This window comes from Rhineura floridana, chromosome 6, assembly GCF_030035675.1.
Source record: "Rhineura floridana isolate rRhiFlo1 chromosome 6, rRhiFlo1.hap2, whole genome shotgun sequence".
NCBI lineage: Eukaryota > Metazoa > Chordata > Lepidosauria > Squamata > Rhineuridae > Rhineura > Rhineura floridana.
In genome coordinates, this window is record NC_084485.1 from 132,331,508 (window position 1) to 132,351,934 (window position 20,427).

General features: G+C 45.8%; 1 protein-coding gene across 1 annotated transcript in view; it reads right to left on the bottom strand.

Annotated features, from left to right (window-relative positions):
- COL11A1 (collagen type XI alpha 1 chain) overlaps window positions 1–20,427 on the bottom strand; it is a 352,651-nt gene that overhangs the window by 168,821 nt on the left and 163,403 nt on the right. The window contains exons 10-14 of the mRNA XM_061633852.1: window positions 17,324–17,365; window positions 16,901–16,963; window positions 7,470–7,544; window positions 5,718–5,801; window positions 4,932–4,988 (exon numbers count right to left, since the gene is read on the bottom strand). Coding sequence (XP_061489836.1) covers window positions 4,932–4,988; window positions 5,718–5,801; window positions 7,470–7,544; window positions 16,901–16,963; window positions 17,324–17,365 — 321 coding nt within the window. The remainder of the gene's footprint in view (window positions 1–4,931; window positions 4,989–5,717; window positions 5,802–7,469; window positions 7,545–16,900; window positions 16,964–17,323; window positions 17,366–20,427) is intronic.

Sequence of the window (20,427 nt, forward strand, 5' to 3'; positions counted from 1 at the left end):
ATTAGGGGTGCTATTCACCTGTGCCCCAGCACATGGGTCACTACGGCCAGTCTATCCCTGTCCAGCAATAGCTGGCAAAAGACACTCCTCACCATAGAGGCCACTTGACCTCCAGCAACAGTGCTAAATCTAGGAGCACCCCCAGATTACACATCAGATCCTTCAGAGGGAGTACAACCCCATCCTGGGTGCAAGAACAATCCACTGACAATATCTCAGTCTTATCAGGATTTAGTCTCAGTTTATTGGCCCTATCTGGCCCGCCACTGTGTCGAAGCACTGGTCCAGGAGCTGCATGGCACTACCTGATTCAGATGAAATAGGAAATGGATGACTTCATATAGATGGTAAACAGCTTGCAGGACAAGATGAAACCCTGCAGAGCCCGATAGCGCAAGCGCCAAGGATCTGAGGTATATTGCAACTTTTTGGAAATGGCCCTGTAGGTACAAGTGGAACCACCATATCTCTATGCCTCCAACTCCCAACTTGCCCAGCTGATCCAGCAAGATACCATGGGCAACGGTATTGAAGGCCACTGAGAAATCAAGGACAGGAAGAGGACTACACCCCATCCTTTTTCTTGAAGGTCCCCAAAGCATCAGGGCTAATAAGGCTGCTTTGGTCTCAAACCCAGGCCTAAACCCAGATTGAAATTACCTGTTCCTTTCAAGAATGTCTGAAGATAAACAGCCACTACCCTCACAAGCCACTTCCATAAAAAGGGAATATTTGTGTCTGGGTAGTAGATGAATCCAATGAAGCCTTTTTGAGAAGTCATCACACTACAGATTATTTTAGGGCAGGCATCGCCCCCTCGTGCAAAGATGCACCCATTCGAACACCCCCTTCCACCTAGATTGCAACAAACAGGGCAAGGGTCGACACATGGTCAGCCACACAGCCTCATAAATCTTGTCGAAATCCTCAGGGACCAGAAGCTGAAAGTAATCACACAATACCTGACCAGATGGTGTGCTGGATGCCTCGCTCAGAACTGTTTTACAGCTGGCATCCTTTTTGGTACAAACACTTTACCCTGAAAGTGCCTAGCAGACTTGTCACAGTGAGGCTCAGTGGAGCTTCCTCTGTATTGATGGGAGCCCTCCTCAGCCTGCTTTTTTCCCCTTCAGGAAGGGGACTGGAAAGGACAGCTGGGAACAGCAGAGATAATGATCAAGCCCTAAATTGAGCTATGCTCTGGCCAAAAGCACCGGTTCTGCTTGAGGAAAACTGAGGAGGGAGGAAGCCCACCTCCTCAAACTAGGGAGGGAGCCCTTCCCCTCAAGGGTGCTTAAAAGAGCACACAGTAAGCATTGGGCTTTCAGAAACATAATCATAGCTCATTTATGGGGGTATAATACTTGCAGCTTAGCTTAGGAAGATACCCCTTCAATGATTTCTTCCTGGAAACTCAGGCATTTGTTTATTTATTTGGTAGCATATTATAATGAGTACAGAGAGGAAAATGAGGGCTTTAACAAAAAAATCACAATGCATCATTTGTTGTCATTCCAAATCAGAGCAGCTGGATTTCTACAGCCTCCTAGTGGCTTAAAAGGAAAATAGCAAAAATACCACAACTCCTTTGCTTTACTAACCTTTTTATACAGCCCCGACTCACATTAAGCCCTGACTGAGATTTTGGACTTTGTCATTTAGCTTGTTAAATGAGTTCCACTGACATCAACAAAGCATGCATCTGAATAGATAAATGTGTACAGAATTGGAACATTTAATCCGATGTATTATTGCAATTTTTTTACTCAGCTACACAACTTGTGACAAAGCTCAGCACAGCACACTGCCTATATTATAAACAGAAGTGCTTCACCAGATAAGGTGGAGCTGCTTTGCTAGCTTCCCAGAAAGCAGATTGCTGTTGCCTTCCAAGAGGGTGATGGGGGAGAGGGGGTGGAGGGTCAGCAGGGTGCAAATGCACTGGCAGGAACACTGGATTGGCTCTGCAGGTGCATTTACAATGTGCCGACCTCAGCACCACCTCCCCGCACTCCCTCCTGGTAATCAACAGCAACCCATGTGCTGGAAAGCTAGCTTCACCCCACCCAGCGACCACTTCTGATAATACATATGGTGGCTCATCAGGAGCTTGATGAACCTCTTGTGTGTGTGTTTTTTCTGACCAGGACTGTAAAACGGTGGCAGTGTCAAGCTTGACAAGCTACTATATATGGCTGGTGGGATACAGACTGCCCATGCATTAATATATTCAGATGAAACCCACCTCTGTGTAACATCATTGGGTGAAGTGTGTTGTGTATATATGCACAAAGGAGAAAGACTTTTTTCTGGTTGGGTGCATCCAGACTTTGGACTACCGTCCTTAAGGAAGTTCAGCTGGTCCTGGACTAGATCAAGACATTTTTTATTTGCTATGCCAGGTCAAGACATTTTTATTTGCTCAGGCATTTAAACTGGCTTTATGCCCTCTGTCTGCTGCATAATCTGTTGCCTCTCACTTCTTAAGTTGCTTGAAAAACACAAGAATATAAGAAGAGCTCTGCTGGATCAGACCAAAGATCCACCGAGCCCAGCATCCTGTTCTCACAGCAACCAACCAGATACCCACAAGTGGGATCTGGACAGAACAGCAGTCCCCAACAACAGGCATTCAGAGACGTACTGCCTCCAATGTTGTTTTTATTGTTTTATATTGTATTGTACAGTATGGTTGCACACTGTCCGCAAATCTGGAAGGATGGTTTAAACTTTTTTGGAAATAAATCAATAAAAATGGTCAGTTGCATGAAGTCTGTAGGCCTCCTAGGAGTTACTTACTCCACAGAACACCCAGAGATGTCTTGCTTTGAAAAAGAAATTTACATTTGGCATCAAGTAATACAAAGATAAAATAATAATGTCAGTATCAGGGAGGCTGCCATTTGGAGCTCACTCCGCTGTATTTGGACGTAACAGCACTTTCAGTGATGGATGACAGCGAGGCTGCCAGGTTGTGCGATATCTTCCAACACAAGATATCTTGAGGTTAAGGTCTGCTGTCAGCAGGTGCCCACAAGGTTATCCTGATAGTTAAGGACTGAAGCAATAAATGCGCACCAAAAAGAACAGTTTTGTTTCTCCCACTCCAACATTTTTTTATGCAGTGTGAACTAGGAATGCAGCTACATGGTCTAAAGGATACGAATCAGAATTATTGGGGTGGGGGGCAGTTGACTACAATGCTTCATTTCACAATCAGCAAAGTACAGTTTTTAGAGAAGTGCAACGGCAAGGGGGGGAAATAGCAGGCAATATACACTTCCAGTATTTCATATTCTTAGAGGTTTGTTTGGTAGGTCAGAAGTTCCTGATCACATGTGATCAGGCTTCTGGAATGCCTACATTTATTTATATCTCATCCAAGAAACTCAGGGCAACATATATTGTTTTTATCTGTTCCTCTCCCAGTCATCTTCACAACAACTCTGTGAGGTGGCAGGTGAGACTAAGAGATAGTGACTGCACTAAAGTCACCAAGTACATTTCATGGATGAGTGAGGATTTGAATCTGGGTCTCCCCAGTCACAGTCTGACACTTGAAGCACTACATCACACTGGCTCTATAGCTCATTCTGACAAACATGGTGCAGTTTCGAATACGAGGGAGAGTTTGTAAGTGGACACTATGCCTGAGGTCCAGATTCAGCCAATGGGTCATTAGCTACCTGTTCCCATTGAAAGGGTTCCATTTGCTTTCATGATCAGCAGCCATTTAATCATTTGCTAATGCAGGGCCGAATATCCCCCACCCCTTTCACAAGGCCATTTGTCCTCTGTGAAAGTAGAGTAAGGATACATGGCAACTTTCAGGGCAAGACTGAATTCTTTAAAATAGTCACAAGACTACAGAGGATTAGCTTCCCTCTTTTTAACCTAAAAAGCTTTGGTACTGCTTCAAGTGTCATTTCTATTGAGACATTATTTCAAATAATGATGGAACATTGCCAGGTGCTGCGGCAACTCCACTGCTCTTGAAGGGATGACAAGGTGTTTGTTTTGTAAACTTCTGTTGTTTTATTTGTAAAAATAACCCCACTCCGTTTGAAAATTAGTAACTTTTGTCAAGCCCCAAAGATCATTCCAATCTTTGGGGTACATTCTGGCTGCACCCTATGAAACCAGCAAAAAAGCCCACCAAATATTTTGACCTAGTGCTATCATTTTCTTTTCACTGAAATCTCAAAAGATGATGGGAATCATAACTGAGACACAATGCTACCCAGCCTCCTTTCATCAGTCAGAAACATTGCCTACTACATTAGAAACTAAGTATATCATTTCACTCTGAATGCTATACTTTCTCTTGACCTTAGTGTCTATGTATTTTTTTAAAAAAATGTAATTACTGAGATCTCTCAGGAGACTACTGGCTTTATGCAAAGCCTGTAATCTTGGTTGTACTAACTATCATTTTATATTGTTGTAAATACACGTGGATAGCTTCTAAAGAGATAGTAACTGCTTAACTGCAGCATTTAAGTGAATCATTTGATTATCTCTGTCAGCAGAGTATCAGTTTTGTAAAAGAGGAAACCATCATTAGGAGAAAATTGCTCAGGTGATTTAGCAACTGCATGGCTAGTGTTCTGCTTTTGTCATTTAAAACAATGGCAAATGGCAAATCTCAGTCCTGTATGTCTGTAGAATAGAAGTCTGCAATTTTGTTCCACTTGTTATCCAAACTAGATATTCAACGGAGACCTTCAGTTTGCTTTCTTAAGCTCTGCACTGAAATTAGTATCTTTCATAGTTGTGAATGAATATAAGCAGTGAGAAATACGTCCATGACTGTGACAGACAGGGACAGCAGAGTAGCCCTGAGCTGAAAGTTCTCAGCTCTGTTTTTTCAATGAAAAGACCCTGGAATGATAACTCTGGACAATGATTATTCGTTTCTTAGTTTAACATACCACAGGACCTGGTCTTCCAGTGAGTCCCATAGGGCCTGGTGGTCCTCTCATGGCAATCTGTGTTTTAAACAAAAAACAAAGAGCATTTAATGTTCTACATGTGCAGAAGGTGATGGTTCCTATTCTAAGTCTAATAACATGAGCAGCATCCTAGGAATCTCAGAGTCCATTTTTATCAAATCTACACCTTACGAGTCATTCATTCACTTTCATCCTTTTTTAAAATCCTATTCCTATCCTCCTCCCAGGAGCTTAGGAAGATATAGACATAGATATAAATAAATATAATCTCCATTTAATCCACAGACAAATCCTAAGCGACAGGGATGGGCAATCTTTGGCCCAAGAGCCTCTTGAGGCCCTTCATCTAATTTCATGCAGGTAGAAAGGAGCAGGAAAAGAGGGTGGGGTGGCAGAGAGAAAAAGGGATAGTATAAAGAGAGGAAGGGAGAGAAAAAGATGGCAGAGTGAAGGGAAAAGTTTTCATTCTGGTAACGCCCACTCTTGCCTGCCCGCCACTGGTTTCAGTGCCACCCACTGCTGGCATGTGGCCCCTGACAGTCCCCCCCAAGGGAATGTGATCCTTGACAAAGAAAGGATCCCAGATATAAGGAAATTTGCCTTTATCATATGGTCATTGAAGAAAGTATGGGTGGTGGTGGTGGGGATATAAATGGTCTGTGGGGATTCACAGAGGAGGATAGGAGCTTCTTCACTCAAGAGAGCAATAAGCCATTGGCGGTCCCATGCCCATCTTCTTTAGTTCTTAGTGTGTTTCACTCTTACCCTGGCTTGCTGCAGTATAGCTTGCGCTTGAGCCTCCTGAGCCGAGATTGCTGGGCCTTTCTCGCCACCTCCACCAAAGCGGAACTGTAGACAGAAGAACAAGACTTGTAATAAAATATATCAAAACCAAATATGTTAGAAATAATCCTTAGTTCTCCAAGGTATCTACATAACTAGCTTCTTTAAATAAAAGTATTCTGTCAAATTTTCATGTGTTACTTGGTCTGAAAACATTAGAAATAGCTACCAAAAATGGCATTATTGCTTGTGATGGTTGAGATTCACTTGTCTCTGTTCAGAATGAGCTCTCCTTCAACAGCTATATTGGGATCAGACCCAAATTGACTGATGTTAAAAAAGTGCCTCATTCTGAGCTCCAAGCATCATCATGTTGCTTATGATGTCACTGAGAACATGGTAAAAACTAGGGGCTCTATAACCACAATCCCATGCCAAGCTGCCCCACCTCCTTTACCCTTTATTCATAGCATACCTTCCAGCAGCAGAAGCAGCAATGAGCAGCATGAGTAGGCCCTAAAGCAAGTGTAGCCAGCATGGTACCCTCCAAATGCTCTTGGACTACAGCTCCCATCAACCCTAGTCAACATGTCCAATGAGCAAAGATTATGGAAGTTGTAGTCCATGTTGGCTAATCACCTCCTAAAGCCTAATTAATAGGTCAAAGATATCTGGCAATCGTAGACCCAACAGAGATCAATCTTTGCACTGAGAAGGTTATCTTGGTAAGAATTTAGGAAATAAATGAAGATCCAAAGAGCAGCTCTCTCCTACATTTACCTCCCCATCACCACCACCATATTTGGTACTAGAAAGTAAGGAAAGAAGGAAGGGGGAAGGGCTATGGCAGATCAAAATAGGCCAGTTTATTTATGAGCTGTACTGAAATCCAAATGGACTTTGGCTTAGATAAATAAACTCAGAATTTCCAAAGTAATACTGCCTTTTGTTTAAACATGGGATCTTTTTTCGATGGATCGATTTAATTGCTACAGGTTAAAATAGTTACTGATTAAACAATGATTAACTTGCTAAAAGAAAATAACTGCTAGTTACTAACACTGATGTTAGTGTGGTTGTCAGGACAGCTGTAAGGCTCCACCCTCGCCACCTCTATTCCTAGGCTTGATCCCTATATCCAGTCCCCTCTACGTATCAAAGCAGCAATGACAGGGAAAGTAGTATAGAGAAGGGAAAGCCTGAAATGCTGTGGAGACATGAATTTTCAGTTGCAATTTGCAAATTTCATTCCTAAAGCACACTCAACAAAAGAAAATGTTTTGCTGAACCTAGCCTAAGGCATATCATTAAGCTTTTTCCTTGCTACTGCAACAGTATTATGAACAGTAGGTTAAATTTGGTTTTTGTTCTATGGCTTGAATACAATTTAGGTTTTTGGCACAGTTCCAAGGAGGCAGAGCCTCCAAGGAGGAGTTGTGTCACAATTATTATCTGACTCCTTAATTTTTATTATCTGTCCACCATTCTAGATTAGGGGTGAGGCCACCTGTGGCCCCTCTAGATGTCATTGGGCTGAAATTCCCATCATCCCTGACCACTGGCCATGCAGGCTGGGGCAGATGGGAGTTGAAGTCTAACAACATCTGTAGGACACCAAATTCCCTATCCTTGAGCTAGATAGTCCATTAAGAAAAATATCAGTGGTTAATTGTTCTACACTATCCCCATTTGCCTCTGGAAAGGCTGAAACTTGCAAAGGATAGTCAGACTTACCGGCAACATTAACATGGTACCTGGAGGTCCAGCTAAGCCATCAGCACCTGGGAGACCAGAACGTCCAGGTGGGCCCTAAGAGACGTAAATGTGATATAGAAAGTAAATAACTGACATAAATTGATTGGAAACATCTTGCTAGTTATAGGACATATATTCTCAATTGCAACCTTTTCCACATTGAAAGTGGGCACTAAGCTGTGCTCTCTGCATTTATCTCCTATAATTACTTAACACTGAAGGTTAGTTAAATTGTAGGAGCCGCAGCCATAAGAGCAAGGATAAGGACTTTCATCATCCTTCAGTCATGAAACTCTTGTTCCACAGAGTTCTGTGATCATCGTCAGGTCCAGAATCCACCAGTATGAAATCTAGAATATTCATTTCCCTCCAAAAATCATTTTAGTATGTACTTGATTTCACATATGCCTTTATACTAAGGTATGCTTACATACACAACAGGGACTGAGAAAAATTACGGAACAGTTTAGATACCTATCAACCATTCAACTTCTATCTTTCTTCAGGCTTACAAATTCTATAAATTAGCAACATTTCTGGGGTTGGACTACTGTCATATGTTGGGGGGGTTAATGGAACAGAAATGAGTTTCAGTTGGTGCAGCTTGAGGACGTTGACAAGGTGCTTGGACAGGTTTGTGTAACCACTTCTGTGCTGGATCCTTGCCCTTCTTGGCTAATAAAAGCTAGCAGGGATGGAACAGCCGGCTGGGCCAGGGAAGTGATTAATGCCTCTCTGCGAGAGGAGGTGGTCCCTGGCTGCCTGAAAGAGGCAGTAGTGAGACCACTCCTGAAGAGGCCCTCCTTGGACCCAGAAAATCTTAATAACTATAGGCCGGTAGCAAATGTTCCATTCCTGGGCAAGGTCCTGGAACGAGTGGTTGCAGGCCAGCTCCAGACACTCTTGGATGAGACCGATTATCTGGATCCATTTCAGTCGGGTTTCAGGCCTGGTTTTGGCATGGAAACAGCCTTGGTCATCCTGTATGATGACCTTTGTCGGGAGAGAGGCAGGGGGAGTGTGACTGTTGATTCTCCTTGATCTCTCAGCGGCTTTCGATACCATCGACCTTGGTATCCTTCTGGGGAGACTGGCTGAGTTGGGAGTGGGAGGTACTGCATTGCAGTGGTTCTGCTCCTACTTGGCAGGTCGCCTCCAGAAGGTGGTACTTGGGGAACATTGCTCGTCACCCTGGACTCTCCAGTATGGGGTTCCACAGGGGTCAGTTCTGTCCCCCATGCTATTCAACATCTACATGAAACCATTGGGTGCGGTCATCCGGAGCTTTGGAGTGCATTGCCATCAGTATGATGATGACACGCAGCTCTATTTCTCCTTTTCATCTTCCTCAGGTGAGGCTGTCAATGTGCTGAACCGGTGCCTGGCTGCGACAATGGACTGGATGAGGGCTAATAAACTGAGGCTCAATCCAGACAAGACTGAGATGCTGCTAGTGGGTGGTTCTTCTGACCAGATGGTGGATGTCCAATCTGTCCTGGATGGGGTTGCACTCTCCCTGAAGGAGCAGGTTCGTAGGTTTGGGGTTCTCCTAGAACCATCTCTGTCACGAGGCTCAGGTAGCCTCGGTGGCACAGAGTGTTTTCTACCAACTTCAGTTGGTGGCCCAACTACATCCCTATCTGGACAGGCATAACCTGGCTTCAGTTGTCCATGCTCTGGTAACCCCCAAATTAGATTACTGCAATGCACTCTATGCGGGGCTGCCTTTGAAGACGGTTCAGAAACTGCAGCTTGTGCAAAATGCAGCGGCCAGATTGATAACAGGAACCAGACAGTCCGAACATATAAAACCGATTCTGGCCCGCTTGCATTGGCTGCCTGTATGTTTCTGAGCTCGATTCAAGGTGCTGGTTTTGGCCTATAAAGCCTTACACGGCTTGGGACCACAATACCTGATGGAACGCCTCTCCCGATACGAACCCACCCGTACACTACGATCAAGATCAAAGGCCCTCCTTCGGGTGCCTACTCCGAGGGAAGCTCGGAGGGTGGCAACAAGGGAGAGGGCCTTCTCAGTGGTGGCCCCAAATTATGGAATGATCTCCCTGACGAGGTACGCCTGGCACCAACACTGTTATCTTTTCAGCGCCAGGTCAAGACTTTCCTCTTCTCCCAGGCATTTTAGCATGTGTTTTAAATTGTTTTAAATTTTAAAATTGTGTTTTAAATTGTTTTTAAAATATGTGTTTTAAATTGTATATTTGTTTTAATGTTTTTGGTTGCTGTAAACCGCCCAGAGAGCTTCGGCTATGGGGCATTATACAAGTGCAATAAATAAATAAATAAAATAACTCAGTGGCAAAAGCACATGCTTTACATGCAAGAGGTCCCACATTCACTCACTGGCATATCCTGTAAAAAGGATCTGATGTAACATGGCTGGAAAAAGATTTTCAGTTCTTGGGACTTCCACTGTAAGAACAAGGGACTAGAACAGGAGTGACCAAGGTGGTGCCCATGCAGATGTTGTTGAATTCCAGCTCTCATCAGCCCTCAGGGATGATGAGAGCTGGAGTCCAACAGCATCTGGTGGGCAGCATATGACTGTCAGGCCCAGGATGTGACTCAGGAACCAGACCAACGGCTGTAGTTAATTCGTGTTTTATTAGGGTAATGTCCAAACAAAGACTGCATTTTCTCATGAAGCAATACAGGGATACAGGTCCTGCGGCATTGGGAGAAAGTTGACAGAGCAAGGGACTTCTTCCCGCCTGTTCTTTAAGAAGGGGCCAAACAGGCGCGCAATCTTTCGCTCCTCCTTAACTGCCCCTCAGGTACTGCCCGCCTTCCCCCCCTTCTCTCCTGTCTTTTCAGCTGTCTGCGTGTGCACGGTGAGGGGGGAAGCATCACCCCCTCCTCTTCTGAAGTTTCCGATTCCAGGATGGGGGATAGGGGAGGGGCTGATGGTAAACTGCCTCCCCGCTTTTCGGCTGTGAGCAGCCCTCCCTCTTTCCCCTCTTGCTCTGAGCCTGAAAGAGGGGGAGGCGTGAGAATGTCCAGGGAGGGCTCAGGCTCCCCGTCACTAAGCGACCTTATCACTGGCAGTTCCTCTGTTTCGTCTTCGCTCCAAAGGGGGGAAGTTCCTCCCCCTTCCCTCTGCCATCCATCCGAATACTCTTCTCCCAACTCTCCGGGATCCAGCTCCCCGGGAATGGGACCCCAGCTCTGCCTTCTGACACCATCCCCCCTCCCAGGCTGTGCCCCCCTCCCCTTGTCTGGCTTGGGACGGTGGGGAAAACGTTGATGGAAAAGTTTTACCAATTCTGGAGCATGCACATCAGCTGCATCTTCCCATGATCTGTCAGCCACCCCATAGCCTTTCCAGTGAATCAAGTACTGCAGCTTGTGGCGTCTGATCCTGGAATCTAAGATCTCCTCAACTTCAAACTCAAGCTGCTCATTTACCAGGAGTGGAGCTCCGGGAGGTTCCTCCGGCCGTAACTCACTGGGAGGGGCGGCTTTCGTTAAGAGGGATCGATGGAACACAGGATGTATTTTAAACGTGTCAGGCAGCTTCAGTCGGTACGCCACGGGATTGATTTGAGTTTCTATTTCGAAAGGACCCACCCTCTTGTCTTGTAATTTTCTACATTTGCCCGGCATCTGGAGGAAGCGGGTGGACAGCCATACCTGGTCTCCCGGTTGAAGGGGGGGGCCTCCTTCCTGTGCAGGTCAGCAACTCGCTTGTACTATGTTTTGGCTTCGTTTAACTGCTGTTTCAGTGTCTGTTGCGCCGCTTGCAATTCCTTAAGGAAGTTCTCAGCTGCCGGTACCAGCATTCCTTCTGAGCTGCTTGGAAAGACTTTAGGATGGAATCCATAATTAGCGAAGAACGGGGTTTGTTGAGTGCTGGAGTGCAGAGAATTGTTGTAGGCGAACTCTGCAAAATGCAAATATGACACCCAGTCAGTCTGTTGATAGGACACATAACTTTGTAAATATCTTTCCAAAACGGCGTTCAAGCGTTCCGTCTGCCCATCTGTCTGGGGGTGATGGGCGGAGGAGAGTTTTAATTCCGTCTGCAACTGTTTCCACATTGCTCTCCAAAATTTGGCTGTGAACTGAGTTCCTCGGTCTGAGACTACGCTGTTTGGCAATCCATGCAGCCGGTAGACTTCTTTTATGAATAACTTGGCCGTTTCTTTAGCCTCTAAGGCCCCTGCACAAGGAAGAAAGTGTGCCATTTTGGTAAGTAGATCCACCACTACTAAGATGGCTGTCATTCCTTGGGACTTGGGTAGATCAGTTATAAAATCCATGGAGAGGTCCTTCCAGGGTTCGTGTGGGACAGGCAACGGTTGTAACAGTCCTGCTGGTGTCCCTGTTTGTGTTTTTGTCCGCAGACAGACAGAGCAGGACTTTACATAACTCTCAATATCCCGACGCATTTTAGGCCACCAGAAGTCCTTGGCCACGTTCTGAATGGTCTTGTAAATCCCAAAGTGTCCCGCTGTGATGGAATCATGACACTGGCATAGGATTCTGAGCCTTAATTCCCCTTCTGGCACATATCTGGCGGTTTTGAACCATAACAGTCCATTTCTCCAGTGAAAGGTTACTTCTGAGTCTTGACCTTGTCCCGTCTCCTGCTGATATTTTAGCATGTCTGCATCTTCTTGTTGTGCCTTTTTGAGTTCCTCTTCCCATGAAGGCTGGCATACTCCCAACGTTAATTTCTCTGGCGGGATTACGTACTGAGGCTGGTCCTCGGATTCACTTTCTTTGTATTGTGGCTGTCTGGATAAGGCATCCGCTCTCTGGTTTTTGGCTTGGGCATGGTAAGTAATCTGGAAGTTAAACCTAGTGAAGAACTGGGACCATCTTGTCTGTCTCTGGTTCAGCTTTCTGGCTGTTTGGAGGCTTTCAAGATTCTTGTGGTCGGAGCGCACTTCAATTCGATGAGAGGTCCCCTCTAGGTATTGTCTCCAGTTTTCAAAAGAGTCCTTGATGGCCAGCAGCTCCTTCTCCCAAACTGTGTAGTTCTTCTCTGCAGGCTTTAACTTCAGAGAGAAGTACGCACAGGGGTGCAGCTCCTTCCCTTCTTGGTCTAATTGTAGCAGGACCCCCCCGATGGCAAAATCTGAAGCATCTGCTTCCACTACGAAAGGGCAGTTCGGATCAGCAAAGCGCAAAATGGGCTCAGTAGCAAACCTTCTCTTCAGCTCCTCAAAGGCCTCGGTGGCGTTCTCTGTCCATTGAAACTTCTTCTTCCCCCTTAAACAGTCAGTCAGAGGAGCTGTTAATTTGGAAAACCCTGGAATGAACTTTCTGTAATAATTGGCAAACCCCAAAAACCGTTGTACATCCTTTTTGGTGACAGGTTGGCCCCAGTCCAATATGCAGCTTACTTTCCCTGGGTCCATCTCCACGCCTTCCGCTGAGATTCGATATCCAAGGAAGTCTAGAGACTTGAGGTCAAATCCACATTTCTCTAATTTAGCATACAGGTGATTTTCTCTCAGTCTCTTCAACACCGTCTTCACATGCTGGTCGTGGTCTTCCTGGTTCTTTGAGAACACCAGGATATCATCTAAGTAACAGATTACATACGTGTCCAACAAGTCTCTAAACACGTCGTTCATGAATTTTTGAAAAATTCCTGGACTTCCACAAAGCCCGAACGGCATGACCAGGTATTCATACTGTCCGTAAGCGGTCAAGAATCCTGTTTTCCATTCATCTCCCTCCTTCATTCTGATCAGATTGTACGCTCCTCTCAAATCCAACTTCGTGAAGATTTTTGCAGAGCGCAGTCGGTCCAGCAACTCTGAGATCAGGGGCAGCAGGTAGCTGTTGGGGATGGTGATCTGGTTCAATGCGCGATAGTCGTTACAGGGTCTGAGTTCCCCCCCCTTCTTTTTCACAAACAATAGTGGCGCTCCAGCAGGGGATTGTGAGGGGCGTATGAATCCTCGCCTCAGGTTTTTATCCAGGAATTCCTTCAGGGCCTCCCTCTCATTCTCTGTGAGAGAGTAGATTCTCCCTGATGGGATGCTGGCTCCTGGCACTAGGTCAATCGCACAGTCGTAAGGGCGGTGGGGGGGGTAAAGTCTCTGCCTCTTTTTCATCAAACACATCTTTGAATTCTTCATACTTTGGCGGCAGGGTCACTTGCTCGATCTCTTGCACTGCCCCCACTAAGGTGTTCTTGATTCCTTCAGGTTGACAGTTCTCCTGGCAATACTGTGAGGTGAACCACACCACCGCCTCCTTCCAACTTATTTTGAGTTCATGCTTTGCTAGCCAGGGCATTCCCAGAATCACCTCAAAGTTCGAGAGATCTGACACGTATAGCGAAATTAACTCTTCGTGCCCAGGGATTTGAAGTTTCACTTCCTCCGTGGCTTGTGTCACCCCTCCTGACTTCAGGGGTCTCCCATCGATAGTCTCCACAGCTAGGGGAGCGTCCAGTTTCCACCGGGAAATTCCATGATGCTTGACTAACTTTGCATCAATAAAATTTGTGGAGGCTCCACTGTCAATTAAGGCAGTGGAATTAAACACCACTCCTCTGGAAGTTGTAATCCGAATAGGCAAGGCCAACACCCCCTTTGAGGGAGGTTGGATCGTTGGGGGGCCTTTATACAATGCTGCCCCCAGTCCACCGGCCTGCACGTGGACTGGGTGTTCTAGTTTCCCGATGGCTCGGCTTTCCCCCCTTTTAGTCCACAGTCTCTGGCCACATGGCCCGGCTTTGAACAATAAAAGCATAAACATTCCCAGCGTCGTCTTTCCTTTTCTTCTTCCGACAGTCTTGGCCTAGCCCCTCCCTGTCCCTCAGTTGCATTACCTGCCACCCCTGCAGTGGGAAGGGTCTTGTTGTGGGATGCCGAGGCTGAGTATCTCGGGACCTCCTGCTTCCTTTCCAGGCACCTTCCTTCCATCCGGTGATCTATCTGTAGGCATAGCCGGATGAGCCCTGGTAGGTCAGCAGGGGGGGGAGGTCCTGGCCAACTCATCCAGGATTTCAGCATTTAATCCACTCCGGTACATAAACATCAGGGCGGCATCATTGTAACCAGTTTCCTGGGACAGAATTTTAAAAGCGTTAGTGTACTCGGAAACAGTCCCTTTAGCTTGCTTCAGAGCGCCTAGTTGCCGCGCTACTGTTTCAGCCCTTTGCGGGTCTTGAAACATCTCGGTCATCTCCTGTATAAATCCTCTGTACCTTCCTAAGACAGTATCCTTTCTCACGAGATACGGAGTCACCCATTTTGCAGCTTCTCCCTCCAGGAGGCTAATCACGAAAGCTACTTTAGCCCCATCGTCTGGAAATTCCGTGTGCCTGACATCCAGATATAACTCACATTGAGCCACGAAGGTTGCCAACTGATCACTTTGTCCCGCATATTTTGGGGGCAATCCAATGGGAACCTTTACTACGGCAGCTGGAGGGGCTGTTCGCATCTGGTCTATCATGGCCTTCAAGGTTTGATTATCCGTCTTCAGCGCCTTGACTGCTGCTAGCAGGGCTTGAACATCCGTCTGCAAATCAGCTACCTTAGTCCTCAAGAGTTCCACTTCTTCCGTCTCAGAAGTGGGGTTCGTCCCCCCCCGCTGCTCCCTTTGACATCTTGTCCCAGTCAAGTGAAGAGAGCGTTGAGGGTGATTTAGGTGGGTCTGTCAAGCTGTCAGGCCCAGGATGTGACTCAGGAACCAGACCAACGGCTGTAGTTAATTCGTGTTTTATTAGGGTAATGTCCAAACAAAGACTGCATTTTCTCATGAAGCAATACAGGGATACAGGTCCTGCAGCATTGGGAGAAAGTTGACAGAGCAAGGGACTTCTTCCCGCCTGTTCTTTAAGAAGGGGCCAAACGGGCGCGCAATCTTTCGCTCCTCCTTAACTGCCCCTCAGGTACTGCCCGCCTTCCCCCCCTTCTCTCCTGTCTTTTCAGCTGTCTGCGTGTGCGCGGTGAGGGGGGAAGCATCACCCCCTCCTCTTCTGAAGTTTCCGATTCCAGGATGGGGGATAGGGGAGGGGCTGATGGTAAACTGCCTCCCCGCTTTTCGGCTGTGAGCAGCCCTCCCTCTTTCCCCTCTTGCTCTGAGCCTGAAAGAGGGGGAGGCGTGAGAATGTCCAGGGAGGGCTCAGGCTCCCCGTCACTAAGCGACCTTATCACTGGCAGTTCCTCTGTTTCGTCTTCGCTCCAAAGGGGGGAAGTTCCTCCCCCTTCCCTCTGCCATCCATCCGAATACTCTTCTCCCAACTCTCCGGGATCCAGCTCCCCGGGATTGGGACCCCAGCTCTGCCTTCCGACAATGACCATAGGAAACTACTTTATTGAGTCTATCTAGCTCAGTACTGGCCACATTGACTGGCAATGGGTCTCCAGGGTTTCAGGCAGCGTTCTCTCGCCAGCCCTACCTGGAGATGTCAATGATTGGATCTGGGATGCTCTACCACTGAGCAACAGTCCTTCCGTGGATTTAGATGGATCAGTAGCAGACAATGTGTTGGGGCAGAGGCATTTACCTGACCTCCAGCAGGAAAGTCACTGCTGCTTACCTTCTTCTCCACCCATGTCACTACCTTCTCCACTCCAAATGTCTCCCTCCTAAATCTCCTTTCCTCTAGGAAAAGCATATACCAGGCTTTTGTTATATGAATTATGTGTGTAATGTGTAGTTTCATCCCAATTTGTCCTTTACATCATCAGATAGTAATAGAATCTAAGTCCATGGATATCTCAAGCAGTCAAATCCTACAACCCATCATTTCTACCACTGGGGGAGATGTGAAAGATTCCCCTTCCATCAGATGCAATGAAAAGGAAACAAAAAGTAGAAGTCAGTTGCACTTCCTGTTCACCCACTGATTATCACATCCAGGGAAACTCAAGATCACTTACAGATACCCTAGAAATGAGGAGAATCACCACCATCCTAGTCCCATTTATAAGTAATTTGGGAAAACCAGATTACAGATGGTGTCCCCTCTGACTCACAGACCTATAGGTCTTGATACACCATTAATTACTACGTGGAGTGGCACAGAGGGCCTCATTTATTAACTGAAGGCTGCGATGTGCTCTTAGGCCTCATTGTCCTGACTGCACTGGGGCAGAGGAAACTTACTACTATCCAGAGGCCTTCATTCAAATCCATTTTTTTTCAGTTCAGTTCTGTCTGATTTGAAATGAGCCTAGCATGAATGACTGAAACCACTGTCAGAATGAGTTTCGGTGCTCTCAGATTTCAGAGAAATCTACTATGCCCTGGATAAACTGTTATAATGACATTTAAGTTTCTTAGCAAGATGGTCTTGCCTCAGTTGTCATTGCAACAGGGTTGGGATGTTTATTTCATAAGAAGGGTATTATACTTCAAGAGACCCAGTCTGGGACACAATGTCTTCTCATGTTCATTTATAACCCACATTGACTTACCCTATCACCAGGGTCGCCAGGAGGACCAGTGGGACCTTGTGTACCTGTGGGACCCATAAGACCCTATGAATAAAGACAACATTAATTGGTTATGCAAAATAACCTTCTACAGTTGTGGTTTAGACTGCCACTAATTTTGGATCAAGGACCAGGAAAACACTTCCTATCTGAGCCAATTATCAGTTTCTCAAAAGAAACAAGGACTCACAACTATTTAAGCAGCACAATTTCCAAGAGCGCCAATCTGTTCTTGTAAAAACAAAGCAAAACAAAATGCCATGTTGTATATGTTACACTTGAGCTGCTATGCAAAATATCAGCATGAACTGTATCATGGCAATATGAACACAATTAATACTCAACCAACATATTTTGTTTTGTTTTTTAAAAAATGAAAAATAAATTTTATACTCTTATACATACCGGAGGTCCAGGAGGTCCTGGCGGTCCTTCAATAAGCATCCCCTATGAAAAAAATAAATTATACAATATCTATTGGGAAAAGGTTAAAAAGCAAAGAATATATCACAGTTAGCACAAAATTCTGAAATATCTTCCACAAATGCTTCCATGTCTGACATTTGTTGCATATTTTCGCAGCTTTCACATCAATGACTTATTTCACACATCACATTAAACCACAGTTAAAATAAACTATAGCTTAATGTGAACAAGCAGTATGTTGGTGCATGCTGCTGAAATTGCAGGTGTGTCGCTCCTCCCCTGCTCCTGCTGGGCTGGAGAAGACGTAAACCATACTCTAGCTTGTCATTATGTCAAATCCAGGCTAATGGTTTGTTTTCCCCAAAACAAGCCACAAACCACAGACAGAAAGCCAAGAACAACCTTGGCTTCTGCGCATTTACATCAAACCACACCTTATTTTAATTTTGGTTTAATGTGACATATGAACCAAGCCTAGATTTCTCCTTCACAGGCCACAGCGTGTATTTCCAGCATTTCTTATGCAACATATCAGAATTTTACTTTCTCTATGACTACTCTTTAAAAAGCATTCTTCACAAGTCTAATTAGGACACAATACCTAAATTGAAGCACCACTTCATAAATCCACTTTATAAAAATATCTACCCTTTCTTAGCGTGGAGTATATAAAGTACTTGTTTGATGCCTGGTTTGAACATTCTTGGCCCTAATGTGATTGCCTATAAAAGCACACGGGGTTGCTGATGACCTCATAACACAGCTGGGGATTGAATAGCAGTGGTAGTTTTATAAAATGGGGTTTTCACTGTGAGGTGGACACTGCAGTTTGTGCAGTCAGAATTACTCAAATCAGCTGTTTGCTGCCATGGGTCCCCCAATGATTTGGCACCATTTTTCTTTTCCCTTACTTGGAGTTTCTTTCTCCTTTGTAAATCATCTCAGCCAGTCATAAAACATCATTACACAGCCAATCAGATTCAGAACTGGTTATGTGCTAATATCACCAAGAGCAAATAATGATGAGTTAGAATAACAGTGCTTCCCAGACTAGCGACATGGCTGATCTTAGGCCATCAGGGATCACAGGGTGAACTGAAGACATCATTAAGCCTATTCAGTGCAATGCTTCTTGAACAGGCAAACATCGTTATTGTCTTTTGCAGCTAGCCCTGAAAAATCTCTGAAAGTGGTATATCAGTGCAGATTGAAGTCTTCATGAAAATCAGTTCCATTTTCTATTCAGCTCTGGTTGTACTTAGGCCCATGGGCAATCACATGGGGGACCAAGAGCCATTCTGAATTATACATGACTGTCTATTTAGACAATCAACTCACTGCATGATCAAACTGTTGCTGGACTATACCACTTCAGACTGAAGGAGTGGAATGGGGGAGGTTGCATGACTGAATACTCCACCATGAAAAGAATTGTTCATATAGAAAATAACCCTATCAAGGAAGGCTAGGCTACAGTCCTACTCCCTTGACATCCAGGTTTCTATACATAGGATTGTTTTCTTTAAGTAGGCATTCAGCCATGCAGTTTACCCATTGAAGCTTTAAGTGGCACACTCCAGGCGAGTTTTTCCATGGGATGATCTGTTTATACTGGGACCTTCTCTTATCCATCATGAACTATGATTGCCACCTTTTTTCTGGTAGGCCCTCTGCCTTCAGAAGCTGTCATAACAGACAGAAATTCAGCAGGTTTGGCATTTTGATGCACAAAGTGTAATACAAAAAAACACCCCCATTGCATTTCTGCCAGTCATCTAGCCCTTAAAGATGCCCTACATAAAAAAGCAGTCCTAAAACAGATGGCAATTTTGCAGGCAAATAATCACTTTGATGCATTTCAATAGGTTCACATTCAAACCAGGCTGATGGGGGCAGGGGGGGAGGAGGTTGAAAAGATAAAGGGTTACTATGAATAGATTACAGTCCTAGAGGACATTGTTCTTAAACCTTGGGACTCCAGATGTTGTTGGACTACAACTCCCATCATGAAATGGAGTTTTAGACCCTTCGGAGGCCCACTGTGAATTGTTTGCAAGGCACTTTGAGGGTTAAGTTGCTCGCCTCCATAGCAGTCTTGATGCCCCATCCACATCTACTGTAGTCCCCAATGAGGTGTCCAGTTCAACATCTGCTGCAACTTCTTGGGAACGGTTTCATTTGATGCGGCCTTTTGACGTAGACAAGGTCCTTGCGATGATGCGGCCATCATATCCTCTCGAACCTTGCCCTTCTTGGCTTATTAAAGCTTGCCAAGGGGGTTTGACCAAGTGGATCCAGAGTGTGGTCAACGCATCATTGAGGGAGAGAGTGGTTCCAGCCACCTTGAAAGAGGTGGTGATCTGACCGCTCCTGAAAAAGCCCACCCTGGACCCATTGGTTTGTGACAACTACCGACTGGTTGCAAATACCCCCTTCTTAGGGAAGGTGATTGAGAGGGCTGTGGCGCAGCAACTGCAAGTACTCTTGGACGAAACAGATTATCTTGACCCATCCCAGTCTGCGTTCAGGCCTGGTTATGGGACTGAATTGGCCTTGGTCACCCTGATGGATGACCTTTATTGGGAGAAGGACAGGGGGAGTGCAACCCTGTTATTCTTACTTGATCTCTCAGCGGCTTAGCATTGGGTGACTGTCTTTTGGCCCCCTGGCAGCTGTGCTATGGGGTGCCGCAGGGTACCATCTTGTGCCCCATGCTGTTTAACATCTATATGAAGCCCTTGGGAGCAGTCATCAGGACCTTTGGGCGAGGTGTCAGCAGTATGCTGATGATACCCAGCTCTATTTCTCCATAACATCTGAATCGGGAGAGGCCGTGCAAGCCTTGGACCACTGCCTGGACTTGGTGGTGGGCTGGATGAGGGCCAATAAACTGAGTCTGAATCCTAGCAAGACGGAGGTGCTGTGGGTTGGTGGTTCCTGGGTTTGGATAATTGGTCAGTTGCCTGCTTTGGATAGGGTCGTATTCCCTCTGAAAGAGCAGGTCCGTAGTCTGGGGGTACTCCTGGATCCATCTTTGTCACTAGAGGCCCAGGTGACCTCCGTGGCTAGGAGAGCCTTTTATC